At 42.4% G+C, this 24,807-nt stretch overlaps 1 protein-coding gene across 1 annotated transcript in view; it reads left to right on the forward strand.

Moving 5' to 3' along the window:
- Positions 1-24,807, forward strand: part of USH2A (usherin) — an 843,391-nt gene that overhangs the window by 514,862 nt on the left and 303,722 nt on the right. The window contains exons 38-39 of the mRNA XM_054970549.1: positions 16,322-16,472; positions 16,605-16,747. Coding sequence (XP_054826524.1) covers positions 16,322-16,472; positions 16,605-16,747 — 294 coding nt within the window. The remainder of the gene's footprint in view (positions 1-16,321; positions 16,473-16,604; positions 16,748-24,807) is intronic.

The raw sequence follows: 24,807 nt of genomic DNA on the forward strand, positions 1-24,807 counted from the left end.
TGCTCTTGTCCCCCCTCTCCCTGATCCTTTTCAAGTGCTGAAACACCAGCCCCCCCCCCGCCCCCAGCAGCCATTTTGGTCCTTGGAATGGCAGAGGGGAAACAAGAACATCTCGTCCCGCTGTGCGGCAGGCCCAATCAGGACTGAGCATTCATGGAATTTTTAAATTGCCCATTTTAGGCTTTAAAATGGTGGCAGCCCTTTGGCAGACATGAGGATGCCATCACATCTAGTTGGGATCTCATTATGTTGCACTGGCTGAAACATTCGTTGCCTGTACCAGGCACTGATATGGGATTATTAATGTACAATTCAGATTTGAAAATTTTCAGAATTTACCAAATAATGCAAAATTCTGAAAATGCTGAAAATTTTTAATCATAATTTTACAGTTTTGGATATTCAAAGTCCCATTAACTCCTATAAAAGGTAAGGTAGGGTGTTTGGAAAATAAAAGTGAAGCATATTCCCCCCAGACACCTGATTGACGTTTTATCAAGGGAAGGGGGACTGGGGTGACAGCAAAGCCTGTTTGTGGAAAGTATTTTTCCAATTGTAAAGTGTACATAGATGTTTTTAATCCCCATGCTGTACCCTGTCCACTTGTTGCTGATTAATGTTCTGCATGCTGAGAAAATCCTCCTTGTGTTGTGTCCCATTTCTCTTGGGGGTAGTTGCTCACCCTTCTACAGCTGTCTAATACCTGCCAGTACCACCCAGGGTATTTGCCTGTCCCTCAGCACCAGCTGTTTTCTGTCTACCTTGTCATGCCCAATGCTGTCCCACTGACACTTGCACTGCTCAAGCTTGTCAGTGCCAAGATTTCAGATGTTGCTCAGGAATTGCCGCTTGCCTAATGCTTTCCACATCTGGACTCTAAGGTACCACTGGACTCAAATCCTGCTGTTCTACTGCAACCAACATGGCTACCCACCTAAAATGTTTTCCCAAAATAAGCAGCACATAGAAAATTCAAACCTATTTCTACTCATTATTTTAGTAATAAATAAAAAAAGAAATAAAAGACAAATATTAACCCAGACACTGCTTATTTCTTAATATAACTGATTATCGTAACCTTAAAATCTTTAAAATAAAATAGTATTAAGAATTCTGATCTGTATCTACTCCATATTCTCATTACCTTTGGCTTATACTCAAGATACGTGTAACCATGCTTACCTATTGCCGATGTTTCAATGTTAACACAATCTACTATTTTTATATAACTAATTATCTTACAGTCAAATTGTCAAGCATATCTCTATACAATCATTTTCATATCTGCAGGTCTAAGACATCTTAAAAGTTTTATCCATTATAGGAGAAGCAAGTGTTAAACTATATACTACCAGAACTGTTAAAATACAAGGTATCAGAGTCCTAACCTTTATAGATCTTGATTAATGATTAAATATTTTTCCAGCCTAACCAACCCGTGTAGAATTCAAACCTAACAATTATTAATAATAACACTGCTTATTGAGGGTGTAACTATGTTAAGGCTTGCCCTACAAGTGCAGGTTTTTTTTAAATTATGTAAGAACGAAACCTGACTTTCTTCTTTGTACATTTGTAGTCTCTGCCCTGACTACAGATTAGTGGTGGGTGACCACAATATTATTTCTTTGTCCAGACCCATTGCTGTATTTGTATGCATGGGTGCTTACAAAATAAACATGTCGAGGGGGAATGCATTATTTTGCACATTGTGATCCTGACTATATTACTTTGCATCTAAATGTAAAGAATGCTCCCAACAATTGTGATGTATTAAATTATAACTGAGAACTAATTCAAGGATCAAAGATGCTCTTTGGGAGAGATCACTTCACTGGTAGGAAAAATCATTACCCTTTTCCCTGGATCATATATTTGTACTGTATGTCTTGGAAATATCATTCCTCACAGCTTCTGAATCTTGATGTTTAATTTAACACAAAGGTCTTTGAGCAGCTCAGTGGGGGGCTTTTGCTGGCAGAGACTCATAGAACAAAATTGAAATGTACATGTTTTTTCTCATGTATCAAAGAAGTGCAAGAATCTAAACTGACATTTTACATCAAATGAATTATGAACTGTGTACAGTGTACCTAAGGGAATAACAAGCAAATTAGATTTTTGTTAAGGAGGGAGGGGGAGAGAAGTCAAAATAATAAAAATAAGTTTATCTGAACCTGACATCCAGCATTGTATTCTTTGAACTCTGGAGATTATAGATTACTTTAAAATATCAGGTGCTATGATTTCTTTAGACAGAATGGGAAGCCACCTAAGTTAAGGACTAACATAGTGGGAACATTTACAGTGGAATCCCTATGCTGACTGAGTGACCCCAGTCCAAGCCCATTGAAACCAGTGGACTTGGACTGGAGTACTGTGTATAAGAGTGTACTGCTAGCTCAGTAACTATGAATCACAACTGCAAGCAGATGCAGGAACTGTAGGACTACAGTTCAGTTCAGGGAAGATTGTCCCCATCCAACTGTAAGCAAAGATAGTCCGTCAGTGCTACTAAAGCCATCTTAGTCCCCAATCCAGGCCTGAAACCAGATTGGAATGTGTCACAGGCAGATGTATCAACCAGGAAGCCCTGGAGCTACTCCACCACCGCATACTCTATCACCTTCCCTAGAAAAGGTAAACTGGAGACTGGCCTGTCATCAGCCACCTTATCCCTAAGCTAACAACTGCCTCCTTCAAAGGTTTAGGGAAACTCTCTTCTATCATGGAGGAGTTGATGATTTTCACTAATAGCTCAATTTTTAAAAAACTTCATTTATACCACACATTTCTCACTAATGGAGACCCAAAGCGGCTTACATCAGTCTCCTCTTCTCCACGTCTTCCTCACAACAACCTTGGGAGGTACATTTGGCTGAAAGTATTTGACTGGTCCAAGGTCACTCAACAAACTTCCATGGCAGAACAAAGAAGTGGCTTCCCAGAGTATAGCCACTGCCTCTCTCTCTGTGGTCAAGAAATAGGGAGGTGTAGTTAGATCATTGTGCTCAGAGTACGGGAAATAAGATGAGTTTGTACTCCTTGCTTCAAGGAAGGAGACATAATTTAGTGGGTTTAACTGAGACTTGGTGTGATGGCTCCAAGATTGGAATGTAGCTATTAAAGGACATAACTTGTTCAAAAATACTAGATGAAACAGAAGTAGATTATCAGTAGCATACTATGTCCTAAATGTGTGTATCAGTGCAGAAATATTAGAGGGTAAACATGGCAGCGCCGTTGAAAATATCTGAATAAAAGTTCTGTGGAAAAAAACAAGTGTGAAGAAATAGTCCATGGAGGTGGGAGCAGGATTACATTCACTTGCCCTTTACCTGATTTCAGCACATTGCTGGACTCTTTTGCACACAGCCTGCATATGCGCAAGGTGTACGTGCTTAGGCTCCCTTGTACAATTTGTACCTTGCATTGGCTACATCGTTTTATAGTGCAGAAGAGCTGATCAATGTTTGGAGAATGCAGAGGCTGTTGGGCCTGATCCTACACTCCATTATCGGTGCTGATTATTCTAACATTTGTTTGCATAGGGTTGCTTGCTCTATGAATGATTAATATGTAAACAAATGTTTGAGGGGAGGATCTGTGCTCAGACAGATTCAATCATTATGTGGGAGATTCTGTCTACCATAAAGGCTGTAAATGAATCATAAGTGATGTTTTACACTGTGCCGTAAGAAAGTGTGCACCCTACATCAAAATAGCCCGTGAAGAGAACAATATTGTTCAGAGCAAAGTTTCTGTGAAATTACTTTTTGAGATTTATAATATAAATTTACTAATCTGTAAACAGCAATTAGTCAGTAATAAAAGTATCCTTGTACAGGACATAAATTTCAATATGTAAAAATGTGATTTGATGGCAAGTCTTTAAATATTTTCCTTTAATAAAACTTACGTTATTTAGCTAATACTCAGCAACATGTACTCAGCACTGTGTACTCAGCAACATGTACTCAGCACTGTGGCTAAGAGACTGTAAGGAGAGCATCCCTTTTAATTAAGATCTTTCCTCTGCCATTAACTTACTAGGTGACATGCTTTCTTAACCTCCCATCTGCAAATGGGGATAATAATACTGATTTACTTAGTGCTGCATTGAATTTTCATGAAATTAATTTTTGATGTGAAAAGTTGGCTACTGAGAGAGGTGACAAGCTTCTTGAAAATCAATTATCTGCGTTGGTAAGTGTTTTCCTTGATAGTTCGTCCTTCACTGTATGATCTTAGCCTATCGTGGATTGTGCAGTGAATATGATGACATCATGATGCCACATAGCCAATAATTTTGACTATATGATGGCATCCCTCCCAGCAAACAAAGGGCTCCCCTTCCTCTCATTTACAAGGAGAGGAAATGCATCCTTATTTGTCCAGGAAACCAGGAGACACTTCCTGCTTCACTGTGTTACATTGGTGATCTCATTGTCCAGCAGCACTACGAAGTAAGACTGTCTTCCCGATCCAGATCTGATCAATCACTAGTAGGAATGACTAGTTGGAGCAGGATGTGGATAAGGATGTGCATACAAATGTGTATCTATTGAAAGTAATACAATATGGATAATTGCATCCAGATATAGTTGTTATCCGTTTGAACTGCATTGCTTCTAATGGGTGAACGTTTGCATGTACATCTGAATACATATATTGCCATCTGTTTCAACTAGTCAATCCTGCCAGTCCTCTGCCTAGGGTGGGGGATCCCCTGCCCCCACTTGACACCCCCCCCCTGCCCCAGCACAGCTCACTTGGCCAGTGGTAGGAGAGGAAAGCACTGGGGAAGAGAAGTACGTGCATGTGCTCCTGTGATCCCCATCACACTAGAAAACAATGTTACTTTCCCCTGTGATGGGAGTTGCAAGTCCTACTGAAGCCCAATCATTAAAAATCACCTGTTTGGAGGTGATTTTTTTTAATGAATTGGGCTTCAGCATGACCCACAGCTTCTATGTCAATGCCAAAAAAATCATTATTTTTTAGCATGATGGGAGAGCTGGGCAGGTGAGCAGGGGGGGGGGGATGGCAGGTGGGAGCTGAGAGCTGGCAAGCCTAGTTTTTGCCAATAGCCACGAACAGCTGAACAGCCTACTGATTTATTGGCTGCCTGATTTCTGTTGATGAACCAGAAAGTGAGCCGAACTGGCATTGAACCATCTCTACTCCCCAATCCAGTGGGTAGATGTTAATTTGTTGAAGTATTCAGGTCTGCATCCTCTGGATAACTGTTGAGTAGCTGAAGCATTCAAGTGATGGCACTAAGTAAATGAGTATTAGTATCCCCATTGGCAGATGGGAGGTTAAGAAATCATACGGTATTAGTTTCAATAGATGCTCATCCCTGGGGAAGCCCAAAAGAACCAAACTGATGCCCCCCCCCAAACTCCAGTGCCCCCTTAGCAGGCTGCCCAGCCACTCTCCATTGTACCCTATGAGGACCAACATCACACCAGAGAATCACCCAAACCAAACTGAAGCAAGGAACAGTCTTGCAACTAGAAGAAAATCACTCAAGCCAACACTGCCTTCATGTTTGCGCCACCATCAGTCACCATGTATCCCCTGGTGATGCTACCCTCACATATCCAGTCCAGTAATGTTCTCTCAATGGTGGCAGTGATGTGCACCACAATGAAAACCTTGGTATGAAGGAAAGCCTTGCAATAGCCAGCCCAGCAGTCTCCCATCTGGCCCTGCCTGATGCTGATCATCCCACCCCACCCTGAAGGTCATTAGGTTGCCACCAGTGTGCAGTAAACAAGAGGTATGCATGCTGAGACTGTGTGCAGGTCCAGATGTCTGATGTGAAGTGCACAGTTCTCCCAGTGGTGTGAGACAACTATGCCTTCATGTGTTTCTTGGTATCCTTGTAAAGAGAGGGCACCACAGCCCTGCTCAGCATGGGGTAAGCAGGGGATATGTACCAAAGACAGACTAGCTGGAACAGCCCTCAGAAGCCAAAGTCCTTTATTATGGAGAATGGCTCCCTGTCTACAGCGATCATTTCTGAAATCTTCAGAATGATGAGCCTAGATGTCCTCTAGATCCCCCCTCTTGGCACACTAGTGCCATGTGCACCCAACATCTCCAGCAGACATGATTGGCATTCCTTCTCTACTGGAAACCAGGGGGGAGAGCAGCAAAGATGGTCACAGGATGACCTCCTGCTGGCAGCCATGTGGTACTAGTCTCTCCCCGCACCAAAGATGCATTGCCTGATGGTGCTTCTTCATATAGTTCCTGAGGCTGGATGTCAAGAGTTGATTCACATCCCTCCCTCAACTGCCCTGGACCCTACAATGCTGGCACTGTGCATATAGGGGCTCCTCCATCTTCTGGAAATGGCCCCAGATGCTGGAGGACAAAGGGGGCCCACGTTGCCTTACAGCTGTGGCTACCCCAGGAGATGCCTCCTGTGAGGCATTTGGGCCAGACGCACCATGTCTAGGTTAGGCAGAAGAAGATAGTTGAGGGTGAAGGGGTAGAGAGATGGGTGTCCTCACTTCCATAATCTCTTCCTCTTCCTCCATCATCCTCTCCTCCTGGCTCATCCTGAAAGTCCTGCTGCTGGCCTCAGAGGAAACTGGGGAAGGTTCACCAATGGTGGGCCCCTCTGCCAGTTTGTATAACATCTAGGTCACTGGGGTGAGCACGAGAGATGGAAAACTCATGTCCCTAAGCCCACCCCAAAAGACTCCTCATGCTGCTCCTCCTCTCACTTCTGGGTATCAATAGTGGGAGGAGGGGGAGCCTCAGCAGCAGGTCCCTGTCCAGTGCCAGCTTCTGCCTCAGGCACCTGTGGTGGGGTTGGTGCTCTTGCAGCTGCCTCAGGAAAGAGATCCTTGTTGTCACCAAAAGCCAGGCTGGTGAATGACAGCAGCACTGAGACAGGCTTCTGTGCAGGTGGGAAGAGAGCCGCACCCCTCCCCTCCCCTCCCCCTCTCTAGTCTTATCCCTCACCTTTCCCCCAGGGCCCCCTCTGGTCTCCTGTCACTCATGTTTCTGCTTCCTGTCATCTATACTAACTAGTAACTAACCTTATTAAACAGTTAAATGACCAACCCATCCACCCACCCAAAGCACCTAGCCAAAAATCAGAGACTTTTTAAAAACCTACCTACCTACTCTGAAAGCTTGCTTTCTGGGTCTAAATTTGGAAATGGACAGAAATCTCTTTTTAAAAGGCCCTATTTAGGTAAGTGGCACTACACTAGCAAGCAGCTTAATTCCTCTTCAGGAATTAAGGTACCTTTGAACCCCAATCTACAGGTAAACCTTTGACAAAAAAACCCTACTTCTAATGTAACTGGCCTGGCTCCAAGGGAGCCAGAGGAGGATAGGGAGATCCTATTTAAATAGGCTACCTCTTTATAGAATTTACTAGAACCTGAACTCTTCTTAGTTTCTACACAAGCCTATTAAAGGGGGGAAACTTTGTTTGGTCCCTAAAATCTACCAACTAACTTCTGCTTTATAGGACCTACAACTAACCTAGGTAATTTAAGCTAACAACCAGCACCCCACCAAACACCTTCCCCCGAAGAAGAACAACCAACCAACAACAATTGAAAATCAAAGCCAAACCAAACTTCTATAACAACAGAAAACAGAACACAGCAACACTATAAAAAAGCACCCCAAGCCCCAACAACAGGGGGAAATAGCACCACCCACAAAGAACAACCAGCAAAACCAGATGAATTTAACAAAAATTAACTGCAACTGTAAAACACCAAACAACAAATCACCCGTAACCAGATAAAACAAAAAAGACTGTCTCCTCCCCCCTCCCCGAAGAACAAGCAGCAAAATGAACAGTAAATATAACCAAATTTAAACCAAAGCACTCCCCGCACAGCAAAAAATGTTTTTAAAATGCAAAGTAAAAAAAAAGTTACCTCCTCCAACCCTATACCTTCCAGTAACTAGGCCTACCCCCCCTCCCTCAAAGACAGAAAAAATCTCAGTGAGTCTACAATTCTCAAATCAGGCAGCAGAAGTCTTCCAGGTGCAGAAGTACTTCAGGGGCAGCAGCAGCAGGTCCAAACAGGCAGCAGCAGGAATCCACTGGGCAGCAGGATCCAGTCGCAGTCCACATCAAGTCCAAAGCAGGCCAGGCCCAGGCCAGACCACAAAGAGAGAGTCCACGGCCAGCGATAAGCAAGCAGTGTCTCAGATCTCTCCAGGCAATCAGTGTTACCAGAACTGCTCTTTTAAATGGGAAATTAGCTCAGCAGTCTGGAACTACAATTAGCGTGGATCTAACCAACGTTTACGGAGGTCCCAATTCCAGACACTCTAGTGACAAAGAGGCAGACTACAAGTAGATTCGATAAACACGTGTATTTACTAATAGTGTGGTGTAAGCCTGAACTTGCACATACATACAAGAAAGCATACAAGAACTAGGAAATGCAGAGTAAGAAATACAGAGACGATCGCATGAGCAGGTACCCACGATGATAAGGGCGATACTTACAATCCTGAAGCGGAGCAGAGACATGTCAGCGAGGTGGTCCAATCCCAGCACTGGATCCACAGACAGACAGCAAGGGGTCTGGACAGGGAAGGCACATGCACCATGTGGTCTGAGGGACCAGCTTAAATACCCCAAAACGTACCCTGGGGCTGGTGCTGTACTTGGTGGTTCTCATGGATTAAAACAAAAGCTTTAATGGGTTACTGAATGTCTTAGATGGGCCACTTTAGGAATCTGATTGTGTTATAGTGACACCTCAGGAAGAGGGGACAAAGGAGGGAGGGGGAGATCCGAGCGTGCTGAATGGATGTTCCAGCGGACAGGACTTGTCCTGATGTCATCAGCTCTGGAATGCGGAGGTTTCTTTGAGATGCATTCTCTAAGTGCTTGGGATGGTCGGCACTTAGCTTCTTCTCCGGGGTGGCTCCTAAGATATGCAGAGCGGGGCGAGGTTCTCTCGCTGCGGACGTGGTGTGTCCGCTTCTCCGAAATGGCTTCCCAAAGCAGGCTTCTTCTCCAGATCTTCTGGCTGCCTAAGAACATGGCGGCCACCTGGGCTTGGCGGGGGCTGATTAGCAGGTTGCCCGTTAGCGAGGGCAAGCTCAGGGACCGGCACACGGGAGGCTCCAGGCGGGAATTAGCCAGGGAGCACCTGGCCAGGCTCGCTGGAGGTTTCCCCGGCAGGCGCCCGGCTGCTAACAGCGGCTTGGGCCCAGACGAGGCAGACTTCCATGGAGGCAGGGAAATGGCAAGTAAAACACAGTCCATAGCAGGAAACAGGCGCGGTCCATGGCGGATGGCAGGGCAGGCACGGGGCGCATGTGTAATAAAGTCCAAACACACGCTGGGAGGTCCAGATATAGGTCTGGGCATGGCTGCCCAGGAAGAAGGTCCTTTGTGGGGTCATCCAGACCTGGAGTCAGGAAACTAACACAGTCTATTGTAGCAGCAGGGTAATTAACAAGCAGGCAGGAAACTGACACGTGTATTAGAGCGCACACGTGCAGGGCAATCTTGGTGTAGCAGCAGAACAGCAACGCAGGAAACTGGCACAGTCCATGGCAGGCCTTAAAGCAAGAGGGGGGGCTTACTTGGCAACAGTCAGAGCACACACACCACACAAAATGGAGGTTTCTCCGAGGCAAGCCTGCCTATTTAACTCCTTGCAGGGCATTTTTTAAAAGGCACTCTCCTTCTAGAGAATCCCATTGACCAGAGAAGGAGAGCTCCTGTGAGGATTGACCACTCACTTCCCCCTTCCTTGCCTCCTTCCCCCTCCCTTCTTTCTCTGGAACAACCTAGCTGCGATTACCGATGTTTATCAAATTAACTCAAATTAATTTGGTAAACTTAAATTCAGGAATACTGAATCTGATTTCATATTCCCTTTTGAGTTTGGTAATGCTGAATTTTACCGAATCAAGTAAAATTTAGTATTTTTAAAAGAATTTGGCACACCCAGCAGCAGCAATGCTGCATAAGCCAGGGGCCATTCTTTGCTAATTTTCCCGGGAGAGAGACAGACTCCCTTCCCAGGCATACGGGTAGTTGGCCGGGGGCAGAGCCAATGCCTTAGTAGGCTACTCCGCTTCCCCAGCCACCCCAGTTTGCTCGGCCCACCCGCCTCACCCTGTCATAGTGCAGGATTAGCCAGCTGCTGTTTCTGGAGCCAGGCAGGAATTTTTTTGCCCTTGTTACCATATTGGCTGTTGGTATGGGGGTTTTTTCGCCTACCTTGCACTGCTGGCAGAGGTTGAAGGTTTTGGCCTGGGTGGTGCCGTTTAGGTTCCCCGGGCAGGAGATTCTCAGGGAATAGGGAGCGGGCCGGTGAGTACCCACTGACATTTCCCCCATACATGGGGGAACAGGGTCTGCCATCAGTGTGGTATGCTTGTGACGGCTACCACAGCACAGGCAGATGCCTGTGGGGATCCCCCGGAACAAGTCCTTCCCTCATGCTCTATGGCTGGGGCGTTAGGATGGGGGGATCCGTTGATGGGGAGATCCATTAGCCTGGCTGGCCAGCTTGCAGCCATTCTAGGGATGGCCTACACCTGGGGCTTTGGAGCTCACCCAGACAGGTCAAGGTGGTTGTCAGTGGCTGACCCCATGGCTTGACCTGTACTGCATAGTTGGCCCTTACCGTAGTTATAGTACAGTTATGTTATTGTTATATTAATAAACGGCCATTTTTCTCCAAGCCTGTGTCTGTCTCTTATTCTGGCTAAGTTAGCAACACCAAACCTGCATTGCACATCCCACAACTGATGTCCTAGCCTTCCTTATGATAATTTTTCAGGGAACTCTGCATTGTAAGGCAGATTGTTTGATGGTCACAGAAGGTTCATTATTGCCCAGCAAACTCTGATCTTTAAAACATGACCTGAATTTTGATGACCCTCAGGAAGTCAAAGAATCCTAATATTTTTAAGAGAGTATTCAGGCTCCCAAGGGACTCATTGTTAGTCAAAAAGACTAATTTTTGAGTACAATTTGAAACAACCTGGTTTGCAGGGAAGTAATCAGAGGGATGGAGTGCTTACTGAGGTGAGGGAGATGTGGCCTTTACTCTTACTAGAAACAACAGAGAGAGAGAAGAGAAAGAGAGAGAGAAATACAGGAAGGATAAGAACAAGGGATTCCTCATCAAAGCTGGCTAGGCTGCCACATGGATCATACTAAAACCACTTGTTCAACTAAAACTATCAAACTTAAAATTAAACTCTTATTAAACTTATCAAAGAATCATCAGGCATGCCTGCACAACTAGTCATAAATATAGAAGTAATCTGATCAAAGACATACAATAGAAAACCACACAAAGCAAATCTTTTAGCAAAATGTCTGGTTAAGGAAGTAAGTAAAACTGAATCATTCCTGTGGCAGCAGTTTTGGGAACAATGGAAAGATTGGGATTGGGAATCCCAAGCTGTCATAGAGCACTTAATGTCCAGGGTACATTAACGGTCAGTGATTGCATGCCATGTGCTAATACAGGGAGATGTGCCTTTGTCTTCCAAACTTGTGGAGCTTGATTTTATTAGTCCTGCTTCGAATTTTGTCCTTCTCAGTTTCTCTTGCAAAAAAAGCTTTTTCTTCGAAAATTGTTACTGCTGCAAGATCCATCATGAGACATAAAATATGGCATTTACTCCACATGTTCTGTGCCTGGCTCTCAGGAACTGAAACTTGCTCACAGTGTCCTTCATACATTCAGGCTGGGAATGAGGTGTGTGCAGGTAAAAATGGAGAGGGTTGGCAACAAAAGAACCTGACACCTTGATCAACTTCTAACCAACATGCAGCCGCAAACTTGTTTTGTGGCTGTTCAAGTTCCTTGATACAGTCCAAACATATCCTTGATCAGCTCACAGTATCATCATGATGGGTGTCAAACAGGATATATTCAAGTGCTGAACAGGTTCACTGCAAACTTCACAGCAACACTGTCTACACATATCAGATCCTACAGTGACATTCAGTTCATGGATGATGAGTGGAAAGCTTAGGTAGGCTCTCTGCAGAAGAACTGATCAGTGCATGGAGTCTGAAAGTAAGGCTTGTCACTGAGTGCAATCTCATTCCCTTTCCATGCATTAGATTGTGCCTAGATTTTTCACTGCTGGCACAGATGTACAGTGAGACACTTTGATGTACAAATTACTGCATGACAAAACCTGTGCTTTTTAAAGATAGTACAAAATTCCTTCATTTGGCACACCTGTCAGCTTATTTACTCTTTTATTGCCTTGATAAGCTTCCAGTACTACAAACAGAAATATCTGCATATCACATATAGCATTAGAATTGCACTTGCATGTGTGACCGAATTGTTCCGGAAGCTTTGTGTCCTTTAGCAGGCGGTCTGTAATATGAGACTGTACAAAACAGTTGTAAGAACTGATGGCTTCTAAAAGGAATTTATTCAGCCATAGGTTTAGAATGGCATTTGATAGCCAATGTAGATGAACAGTTGTTGCTCCCTCCCACACCAGTTTTGGTAGCTCATTATTCTATGACAGTTATTGGCTGGATATCTTTTTAAACAGCATGACATATAATTGGTTTTCCTGGACAGTTATAAATTCCATCCAGTGTCTCTCTGACAGGTATTTATAATCATTAATCAGTCAACTAATTGCTTATTGGCATTCTTTTATTCTGTGCAGAGTTTGAGTTGAAGTTCAATTTGAGTAGCAATGATAAACTTGTAAACAGGTTTGCAAAGAAGGAATCTTCCTAAATCTTCCTTTACAATCTCTCAAATTCATTGTGATTATTCAGATGGTATTAAGACACAATCAATGGACTATACAGCAGACCCAGGAAGTGGCTGGTTAACAGTCCTGGAGATACATGGTGCTGTTTCACAAGCACTTTGCTAGCATTGTAATCACACACTGAATTGGGCATAGGCTGGAATAATTTTGCATAGGATGACATTATAGGTATAATATAGGCACAGCTGAAGTCATTTTTAGATTTTAAAAAATCCTTAGCCTTTATTTGTGGATTACTTTAGAAGAAGTAGAAGTGTCCTGAATGAACGGAGGCAAGAATTGATGTATTCATCACAGGTCTTTGATAACATATCATCTAGTTTTCTTTAACAGGTAGAAATCATGAATCATGCAGAAATTTAATTTCTGAGGTTGTTCATCAATTCAATAGCAGATCTTGAAACAAAACATTACCTGTTTCAACATATAGAAATGTCCTCTGCTTAATCTCCAGTTTCCAACACTAACCAGTTCACCATGCAGGATAGCTATGTAACGGCCTATCAGGTACACACATTATGAGATAGAGGTTTTTTTTTTAAAAAAAATGCTTCATTGATAGACTGCCTTTCCCCCAATGGGGACACAAAGCAGCTTAGATCATTCTCTCCTCCATTTTATCCTCGCAACAATCCTGTGAAGTAGGTTAGGATGACAAGAGTGTGACTGTCCCAAGGTCACCCAGCAAGGGGTCCATGGCAGAGCAGGGATTCAAACCTGTATTGCTCACTCAGATTCTAGTCTGTCACCCTAGCCAGTAAACCTCACTGTCTCTCAGTAGGGATGGAATTCAAGATGGTGATTCTTTTTAGCCTTTGCAGTTTTTCTTCATAATTACAGCATGCTAATTGAGCATTTACTGGACAAGATGTGTTGATTCAGTAAGTTACTGGTGGAGTTGTTACCCCTTGAGGACCATATTAAACCTTGAAGAGAGCATTTAGTAACATTTCTTGTTAGGGATAATGTATCACTCTGGTAGGAACAGGGCTCTTCTGTTAGGAATGTGGCAAAGATATTATTGGTACTTTCTAATTACTGCTTGGGCTAAAGAGACACAACAGGAAAATATTTCCTAAAAACACTTCCATTTATTGAAGGTATATGAAATACGTCATTTATTTTTGGATAATCGGTAGACATTGGATCTGTAGCTGAAGGTGATCTGTTGTTTGGGAAGCATTTGATGGGTTTAATGATCACCATGTGGCCGATTTTATAGAACACCTTTCTGATTATTGCCCGACAGAGACTACACAGAAGTGCTTTGTTCCTTTAGAGTGCAGTTTTGTGTTCTCTTTCTGCGCTTTCAGAAATTAAGTGCAGGCAACCTTTAATGTAACAGGAATATCCTGCATTGGCCAGCATGTACAAAAAATGTAAAGTGATTTCTGCTTGGAATGACATGGAATAAATGTTTGCCTTTGTTTTAAAGTTGAAATATTGGAGCGGCTTTTTAAATTCAAATTACCACATATGGATATGAGACTAACAGCAGCATGAGCTTTCATGCCCATTATTTTTATTAGACAGCTACTATGATGATGCTTGGATGTCCATGTCAAAGAATTCTGTTCATTTTCTTCCATAACTTTTACATAACTTTTAGAGGAAAGAACAAATATATATCAGAAAACAAAATCATAGAGAAATCAGCATCAAGTATGGTAAAATTACCAGAGCATAGCAAATCCAAATCTGCTGATGTATCTGTCCAGGCCATGAAAAATTTATGTTGCGCTATTGTGATTTCTCTACATATAAGAGTATTTACCCCCTAAGATGGGTTCATACCCATGAAATGGGAAGACATGAAATTAGAATTGTCACATGGAATGTTTTCAAATTGAAACAATGGACAGTATCCAAAGTAATGGAGCTTTTCCATCTCCCCCCTCTCACTGTAGCCTACCGTGCCCCCTCCACTCTTCCCCTAGCACTGGAAACAGTGGCTGTTTTCACATGTTGTTAAAGCAACGGGCTACTTACTGAAAGCTGGCGGGTTTTTTTAGAGATTCCAGATGCCTCCTATTTCAAAGCGGAAGCAGGCAGTTTGTCTTTCGTCTGATCAGCGTCCTTGACCCGGCACAGGAAAGAGTGGGAAATCCTGGTCTCAGAAAAGACGCTGATCAGACGAAAGACAAACTGCCTGCTTCCGCTTTGAAATCGGAGGCATCTGGAATCTGTGGGAAAAAACGCCAGCGGTCAGTAAGTAGCCCGTCTCTTTAACAGCACATGGAAACAGCCATTATGGAGGTCTACAGTGGGAGGAGAAAATTAGCCAAATTTATCATTGAATCAAATTTAATGAGTTGTGTCCATTGGTTGTTACTTTAAGACATTTTTAAAAGTACTGCATTTAAGTACTGTAGACCATGCCATCATGTTGTGGTGTTTGGAGACACAAGTATTAGGTGATGTGCCTAGGACTGGTTTAAATCATTACTCATGGAATGGATTCAAAGAGTTGCTGTTGGGGACCAGTATTTGAGAATATTGTGCCCACAAGGCACAATATTATCCCCATGTTATTTAACCTCTATGTAAAGCCTTTAGGAAAAATCATTCACTATGTGGATGACACCCAATTCTAAATCTTGCTATCCAAATCCCCTGCTGATACAGTAGAGGTCTTGACCTGCCTGACAGCTGTAGTCAAATGGCTGAAAGGAAACAAATTGAAATTGAGCCCAGACAAGACAGAAGTGATGCTGGCTGGGAAAGGTGAGATTATGAAAGAAATTGTGCTTCACACTTTGGATGGTGTTCAGTTAACTGGGTTATACTGGATCCAGCACTGCTGCTAGAAAAACAAGTAAAGACAACTGCAAAAAAGGCTTCTTCCAGCTTAGACTAGCCTAGAAGGTGGCTCCCTACCTTGACATAGCTGGTCTGACCACCTGGATTCATGTAATATGGAGACTAGACTTCTGTAATGTACTCTACATAGGTCTTCCCTGAGACTCCAGCTGGTGCAGAAAGCCGCAGCTCATTTATTATCAGGAACTAAGCAGAGCATGCATATTACTTCCAGTCACTCCACTGGCCACCCATCAGTTACTGAGTTCAATTCAGCCAGCGCATACAAAGCCCTTCATGGGACGTCACTATGTAGCTGAAACCCGTACATAACCAACCTGTAGATGGTTAGTTTATAATTACAGACTACATCAGAAGTGGTAATCTGTTTTTGTTTTTTGCCTGGGTATACTGATCTACTGCGTTGCCTTATATGAGGTAGTCATTTTAAGCTCAGGACAATCCATTACAATTTCAAATACTAGTGTGGATATCTGAGCTGAAATCATTTTGATGTCAGGGGAGATGGTTTTCAGAACAGACATATGATAATAGCATTGCAATGGAAAGTACATAGAACAATATTGCTGTAATGAAAAAGATGTTGAATTAAATGAACCGTAGTTACATTGCCGTTGATCTTCAGGAACAGTTTTTCCAGCGTATAGAGCATTTTGATTCCATCCAGCATATGTTCTCCAAATTTTTCTCTGCTCTAATTCATCCATTTTTTCCCCGACAGCTCCAGATGGCATGTTGCCTCCAAGGCTTTCATCTGCTACGTCGACCAGTCTTCAGGTTGTCTGGTCTACACCAGCTCGGAACAATGCTCCAGGCTTACCCAGCTACCGACTACAACTGAGACCCAAGCACTCCCCAGAAGACATTCTAGAGTATGCAGATAATATACTTTATACAGATTGTTCAGTAACATAAAATGATCTTGAAGACAGCTTAGCTCAATGGTGGCATTTCTATGCATGTATACCCCTCTAAAAAAAAATTTAATTCATATTTTGTTTTAGGTTGTTTTCCAAACCTTTGGCTTCTTTAAACCACCTAGTCATGGATCTGCAGCCATACACTGCATATGAGATAAGGGTGATTGCCTGTAATGAATACGGTGATACATATAGTGAATGGACTTCAGTCCTTACAGCAGAAGACAGTAAGTAGTTTGTGGAATTAAACAATGTTCTTCTATTTACTTCAATATCTACACACATGATTGTCAGCATTGCTTTCCCTGGTAGTTTAATAATAAAAGCACCTCTCAAGGATATCCACATTGCTACTCCGAATCCACACAGAATTGCTGAATAGATTAAGATTGCATTTCTAAACATACCTCCCAGTCAGTAAATCCTGCCATACTCAGTGACATTGACTTTTGAGTGAATATACATGATATTGTACTGTCATGAGTAGAAATAGTTTTTAAAGTCCTGAATATCAGGCTGTATACATATTAGCCTATACTTTGGTTACATTTTAAGTTTAAGTCTTGCTCTGATTGCTCTCAGACTTTGGCTATCATGTGCTTAATTTGGTGGTCAATTTGGTTTTGCACCTCATTTTCCTATCCCTGACTATTTTCTCTTTTCTTGCCTGAGGCACCCATAGCCTCTCCCCTTTCATGCTTGCTTCTCTCCTTCCTACACACCAGTCAATTTACTTTTATAGGCCCCCTGTCTTCAACTCTGTTCCTCCACCTGGGGGAACCTTTCCCTGGGAAAAGTGTGGCCCAATTTTGTGGTGTCAGCTGCTGGGCTGAGCTGAATTGTGTGGTGTTGGCCAGGCTTGGCCCAGTTGCATGGTGGGGAACCTGCAAGGACTTGCAGGGGCACTTTACTTTCCCCTCCCCCCACTATTTCCTCTTTCTCTGGCAGCCCCCATATCCTCAACTTTCCCTGTTTCCTGCTATCCTTTCTACCCACCCACCTACCTACCTACTTTTTATCTACCCCCCAACATCTTCAGCTATATTTGTTATTTATTTACTTCATATATGTCCCACCTTTCTGCCATATGGGGAACCAAAACAGTTTACATCATTCTCCCTTTCTCCATTTTATCCTCACAACAACCCTGTGGAGTAGGTTAAGCTAAGAGTTAATGACTGTCCCAAAGTTATCCAGTAAGCTTCCACATTAGAGTGGGAATTTGAATCTGGGTATCCCAGATCCTAGTCTGAAACTCTAACCCCTACAACTACACGGGCTTTTGTGAAGTGGTTGTTTTCCAAACCTTTGGCAATTAGCCAATCCTGTCTGGGTGAGTCATGCAAATCATGTGGTTTCAAGTTGCCCATGGGCACTACCAGGCCTGGCCCCAATGAGTCCTCAATGGCTAAAACAGCCCTGGAAAAGGCATGCCCCTTTCTCCTGCCTATTACTGACAGAAAGTAAGATTTTAAGGCTGACAATACTATTATGGTTGCTTAGCAACAACCATTTAGGATATTCATTTCATAAAGCTACAAGCACTGTTTTTATCTTTGATAATAATAACAATAATAGTAACATTCAATTTATATACTGCCCTTCAGGATTTCTTAACACCCACTCAGAGCAGTTTACAAAGTATATTATTATTATCTCCACAACAAAAATCACCCTGTGCGGTGGGTGGAGCTGAGAGACCTCCAAGCTGTGACTGACCCAAGGTCACCCAGCTGGCTTCAAGTGGAGGAGTGGGGAATCAAACTCAGTTCTCCAGATTAGAGTCCCGCGCTCTTAACCACTACACCAAACTTTTGAGGGGTTAACCCTCCATTTATTTATTGCAGATTTCAGATTTTTCTGCAAACCTAGGGCTTTCTCAGGTTTGTAGAAAGATCTGTCTTTCTGTCTATGGTCCCAGTCTCCGATTTAAGATGAGGCCATGTAGAGAATAAGATATATTGATGATATTTGTTACTTGCTAATGCTCCAGAAGAGAGGCTGATTATAGTTACAATTTGCCTATTATTGTTAAGTGGTTAACAATTTTACATTTGAGTTATTTAAGTTCCTGGGCATACACAATCCAGATCAAGTGAGATGAGCCCAGCTATACTCCAAGAAGCTTTCTTCTCTAACCTAAGGAACCATCCTCCAATCTGTGGTTCCTTAGGTTGGAGGAAAGTTTCATATTGTGCTTGAAAGACTGGTTGGATAGGGGTAGGATCCACTCCAGTGACCAGTTATTTTTTAATTTGTCATTTAGCCCAAGAAATTCATCACCTTTATTTCATTAAGTTTTTCAGATGCCCTCTCTGAAAATAAGCATTCTTGAGGGTTAAAAATCTCATATCTTCCATGGTGAAGAAAGATGCAGAAAATTAATTGGTTTGAGGATCCAAGAGGTCCATGCCTGTTTGGTCTTCCCTCTCCACCCTCCATGGTTCTAGCTGAGACCCCAGGCCTAAGAAACATCTCAGTTGCAGAAGAGAGGGGGTTAACTGCTCCTGCTGGTCCTTTCTTTCCAAGTCTCTCCTCTGTAGCCTGGAGAAGATTTGGGCCTCCTCCCTGGCTGGCCTTTATATGGGCCAAGCATAATTTCATGATTCCACAGCAGCCTTTTCCTCTTGTAACAAATTTGGATCGCCAGTCCACACTTGGAAGGAAGACCTGCCTATCAAGCTAAATTGAGCTTAGATTGGGGTTACCAGGGCAACAGCAGGAATTCAGACAGAGTTCATTTAATTGATTGCAGGTGCCAGACGGTCTGGCTTGACGAACAGCAACGAACAGCAATGAACAAGTCTTGCAATGACCACCTGTTCATTTAGAATGGGGCCTCACGAACAGCTTGTTCATGAACAGCAGATTGGGCTGTTCATGGCTTTTTAAAGTTTATATTGCTGTTTGTGCCCATCTCTATTCTGGACTAGCTGCAGCTGTTGCTGGCAGCTCCTTCAAGAGGCCACTATGAATTTCCTGGCCTGGTGATGCGGCCATCTTGCCAGTGGGCTGGCCATAGGCACTTGAAGGTTGGGGGCTGACATCATGGCCACCTGCTGCATCTCAGGTAAGTAAGTACAGGGAAATTCTAGCCTTGGACAACTGGCTTCTCAGAAATCTCTTGTCTTCCTTTAAGAATCCTCTCACTGCTTTGACATCCAATGGCTCAACTATGTCCTGGCTAGTTTCCTGCTTCAATGTTTCAAGAAACTCTTAATGCTTGTTGGATTTGAGTCCAGTGGCATCTTAGAGACCAACAAGATTTTTAGGGAGTAAGCTTTCAAGAGGCAGAGCTCCCTTCTTCAGACAACATTGCAATCCATGGGTGGTCTCACCCCCTGGCTTCAGAGAACACAATCACAGACTTTAGCATGCTCTCAGCTGAGTGCCTGAGTCTACCTCAGTAAGGGGACGCTTACTTCAACTCCTGCTGTGTATTTTATGTCCCAGTTCTCAGCTTGGTCATTTTACTTCTCATAGGCTAAGAAGAATCTTTTAAGAACAGAAAAGCCAGATCTGTTTCTCATGGGATGCTCCTCAAGCCCCTGCTTTCAGGAGCAGCCTTGCAGACAGTAAAAGAGCCCTGTAGGCAGCTCTCCTTGCCCTTGTTTCCCTTCTTGGGAAGGGTGGGATCATCTCTTCCCAGGCAGTCATGGAGCTAGTCCTCTGCTGCCGGTTCAGCCTATGGCTAGAGACTGACTGCCCACAAGGTGATGGAGAAGAGCCCTTACATCCCTTGCAGGTTCTCATGTGATATTATCAAGTTGTCATTCCAACGAAATCACTTATGGTTGTTGCCAACCCACTTCAGGCTTTTCACTTTTGTCTTTATGGTTTTAGCACTACAAATTCTCATTTATCAAAACAAATTTGTTTGCTAGAGCCTGTGCCCCATCTTGTTTTCCACATCTGGACAAAAAATCTACTTCCCTTTTATTATTTCCTTAACCATGATTAGTTTTGCTGGTACATTTCCTAATCCATGTTACATATCATCTGAGTTTCAATTTTTGTACATTTAAATAGTAACCAAGCATCTTGCAGAGATTTGGTTCTCTTTATTTTTCCTTTCAATTTCCTTTTGACTGATCCTTTCATTTATTTTAGAAGTTTCTTCTTTTGAAATCCACAATTGACTTTTGAGGCAATTTCTATTGGCATAAATGTTCAACTTAATAGTATTTTGGTTACTGTTCCCAGCTGGTCCAACAAAACTTACTTCTTGCATCTGATCCTGAGTACTCAGGTCACTGCCCATATATTTTGTTCCATAACCAACTATTCCAAGGTACAATCGTTTATTTTATCTAGAAATTTTGTCTCTATCATCACTTGAACATTGATCTATGGAGTCAATGTGATAGTTGACACCCGTGTTTCTTGTCCTGTCCGAGGATCAGCATTGGAGTTCTAGTCAGGTGGACAACATAAATGGTATCTATTCCACCTATAGTAATTCTTTGGTGGGGGGGCTTCATCTTCTGAAGTTATCTCACTTATTTGACTTCACTCTCTCTCTAATGTACACACTAATACCACCCCCTGTTTCTCCTTCCCTGTCTTTTTTATAGAGTCCATATGTGGAAATAATAGTATCCTACTGGTTTTCCTCAGTTCATCTGGTATCTGAAATGCCCATTATGTCTATGCTCTTACATTTAGCTCCAAGCACTCCAGCTCAATAGATTGGCTCTGACGCTTCAACACCTGCACATATTTCCATTTCCAAGCATCCTTTGCATGCTTAATTTCCTCCAAGACTCTGTCTCCTTACAGGTCCAGAGGAGTTAGCTGTGCTAGTCTGTAGACTCTCTCCTTACAGAGTTCATCAATTTCTGCCATACACTCAATGTCAAGTTCATCTTCCTAGACAATGTTCTCTATTAGATGTTTATCTTTATTCCTCCTCCTCCTCATTTTTTAAAAAATAATTTGATTGTCATCATTACTCATCTTCTAATTAATGAGAACAGAGCTCTTCTGAATAGACATGGGCACAAACAGAAAAAAAATGAACATAGTGTTTGTTGTTCATTGCCATCCACAAACAACAAACAACGAACATTGAAGAACGTGACCTGTTCACGAACATAATCATTGTTCGTCGTTCGTGGGGGCCAGCAGGCTCTCCTCCAGCCATCAAGGTCCCTACCACACCACTCCCAGAAAACTTGCCTGAGCAGGCAGCAGGAAAGGAACCAATAATAAATAATAGCTTGGCCTTAGAGCCTAGCAGCAGCCCTGGAACTTGAAGAGGTAGATTCCTATCCCACCACACACAAATAAAATTCAAGCTCCAATGCACTCTCCCTGTCTCTCTCTAAAAATGCCAACAGCAACTGTCTCTCCCTCACTGTATGCAAAACCTGAACTGGCAGCCCCCCTCCCCCCTGCTCTTTGCTTCCTTGTAACAAATTTGGAGCTCCACACTTGAAAGGAAGACCTGCCTATCAAGCTAAATTGGGCTTAGATTGGGGTTTCCAGGGCAACAGCAGGAGTTCAGACAGAGTTCAGGCAGTCCCGGCCTCTGGTTGCCAAGGGAATTGATTGCAGGTGCCAGACTGTCTGGCTTGATGAACAGCAAGGAACAAGGCTTGCAACGCCCACCTGTTCTTTTAGAATGGGGCCTCACAAACAGCTTGTTCACAAACAGCAGATTGGGCTGTTCGTGGCTTTTTAAAGTTCGTATTGCTGTTCGTGCCCATCTCTACTTCTGAACACAATTTGAAACTACTGCAGTAAAAATGTAGTTGCTATAATTAGTGTGTAGGACAGAGTACCTGAACTGCTTTGTTTGTAAGTCAGTGGGTGTTCCAAATATCCAAGTTACTTCCTTTTTGGCAGTAGTAGTAGGTCTCATCCTTTCTGGTCCTGGTGAAGCTAAGCTTTGTGTCTATCATAATGATACTCAATTTTATCTATAATAAGGCTGCATCATTTTTTCATGTAGAATTACAGGATAGAATTATTGGTGGTAGGGATGTTTGATTTGAAATCATTTGCCTCCTTGGTTAACAATCCTGATCAATATATGTTTGGTTAAACTCATGCCAATGTCTTTACTTTAGTCTCTTAAAAAGTATCGCATTGCTATTAGATATTGATTCACCTTATACTGAAATGCATTTTATTTCTACTTCTTTGGGATTATCAATTCATTGGATGGTTGTTGTGGATTTTCCGGGCTGTATAGCCGTGGTCTTGGCATTGAAGGTGACATAGGAACTACAATGCCAAGACCACGGCTATACAGCCCGGAAAGTCCACAACAACCATTGTTCTCCGGCCATGAAAGCCTTCTACAATATAATTCATTGGATATTTGATATTATTGCTTTGTTAGATTATGACCAACATGCCAATCAACTTATGAGTTAAATATTAATTGAAGAGTCAATTGACCACTATGGACAAATATTGTCAAATATTTTCTGAAAGCAAGACTGTATAATTTATTTGCAAAGGCAAAAGTGAGAGCTACATGGCCCCTCACACTCTCAAGAACAAACCTAGCAACATAGCAAACATTCTCCTACTGGTTATCTTATGTAACTGCAGGGATCTCTAAAAATACTTTTAAAGAAACTAGTTGCCGTTTCTTTTCTTGGGTTGAGCACATAAGCATGCGATGATGCATCATGCTGAGTCAGACAATTGGCCACTTGGACTGGCAGCACTTCTCCACATCACCTACCACCTGATTCTTTTAATGGGAGTTGCTGGGGGTTGAACCCGGGACTTTCAGAATGCAAAGCAGATGTTCTACTGATGAGCCATAAACACAGTTTTGTTGTTTTAAAGAACATTGTAATTGTAACTGACTCTGATGTTCCAGGAAAAAATTCAAAAATAAGAATTCATTCACAATTATAGAAACCTTACCTAAAATTGTTAATTTTTAAAATCAAGCCACCATGAGCAAGATTCTAGAGAGGACTCTCCAGAACTCTGAAAGTGACATAAAAATGTCCTATGTAAATAAAAAAAAGTTATAGTTATTACATTAAAAAAATGATTCCTAATAACAGTAAACTAATTTTTTTGCATTTAGCAGAAGTATCAAACTTGATGATTGCAATATTTTTGCTGATGTTCTAAATAAATTACTATTTTTTTAAAAAAATACCTGACTATTATTTGACCCTATTTGATTATCTGGTTCATGCAAAAAACTGCCCAACTCTTATGTTACGTAGTATAATGTCATTCCAGGCATGCAGTGCTCTTTGCTGTCTCTTCAGGGCTAAGAGCTAGATCCCGCAATGCATCAGTGAAAGGTGCTTATGATGATCATGGATCTTTCCTGCATTCTCATTCCCTTTCTGAACCTGGGAAACTTTATTACCAGAGTTGTGAAACCTGGAAAGGGTAATAGCCACATGTGTCAGGAGGCTGCTGGGAGAAGGGGACAACAGCATCTTTTCTGCCTCTTCCATCAGCGTAGCTTCTTTAATAGGAGAGGAATCTTTGGATCCAACTCTATGATGATCAAAGTATGATCAGACTCCAAGCAGTACTAGTAGTAACAGCTAATTCAGATGGTACTTATCAAGTTACAGTCTTCATTCAAATTCATTTTCTCACATCTAAACCTTATTTTCATAGTCATCATATATACAACTAAGAGCCACATATCCATATGGTAGCTGTTACCATATGGTAAAAGATTTGGAGGAGAGGTTTACCATGTATATTATGGCAGTTTCATCTTAGTGAAACAGAGTTTTGTGGTGGTATGGAGAAACTGACCCTAATATACATAGTGATTTGCTCTTGAAAAACAGCTTACACTGATGACCACATTGATGACCACTGATGACCACATTGAAGATAGTCACAAATTACAGGCACAACATATGCATCCCCCTTCAACTTTGTGTCATAATTATAATTTGTTTCATATGAAATATGGCACTCTGAATTGGTTCTGAATCCTGTTATGGAACTAGAAGGCAAGAAAATGTCACCCTCTTTGGTATCTGACACCAAAAGCACAACACTTTGCCTTATTTTATGACAATTCTGGTGCTTAATTGTTACCCATTTCCCCCTGTTATTTCCCTTCACATCTGTATTATAAATGAAAATTCAATAGAGAGCAGCATGGCAGTACAGTAATGGGAAAATCTTCATCTGCTGATTCAACTGCCTGTTACTAGAACCCTGCCAAAAACTCTGCTAGAAGGAAAAAATGGCAACTTCACTTGGGTGCATGTGATCTTAAGTTATTACTAATAGTTTAAAGACAGCCCAGAGATCTAGAACCAGTGTTTGCTTAAAGTGA

This window comes from Eublepharis macularius, chromosome 1, assembly GCF_028583425.1.
Source record: "Eublepharis macularius isolate TG4126 chromosome 1, MPM_Emac_v1.0, whole genome shotgun sequence".
In the NCBI taxonomy this organism is placed as follows: Eukaryota; Metazoa; Chordata; class Lepidosauria; order Squamata; family Eublepharidae; genus Eublepharis; species Eublepharis macularius.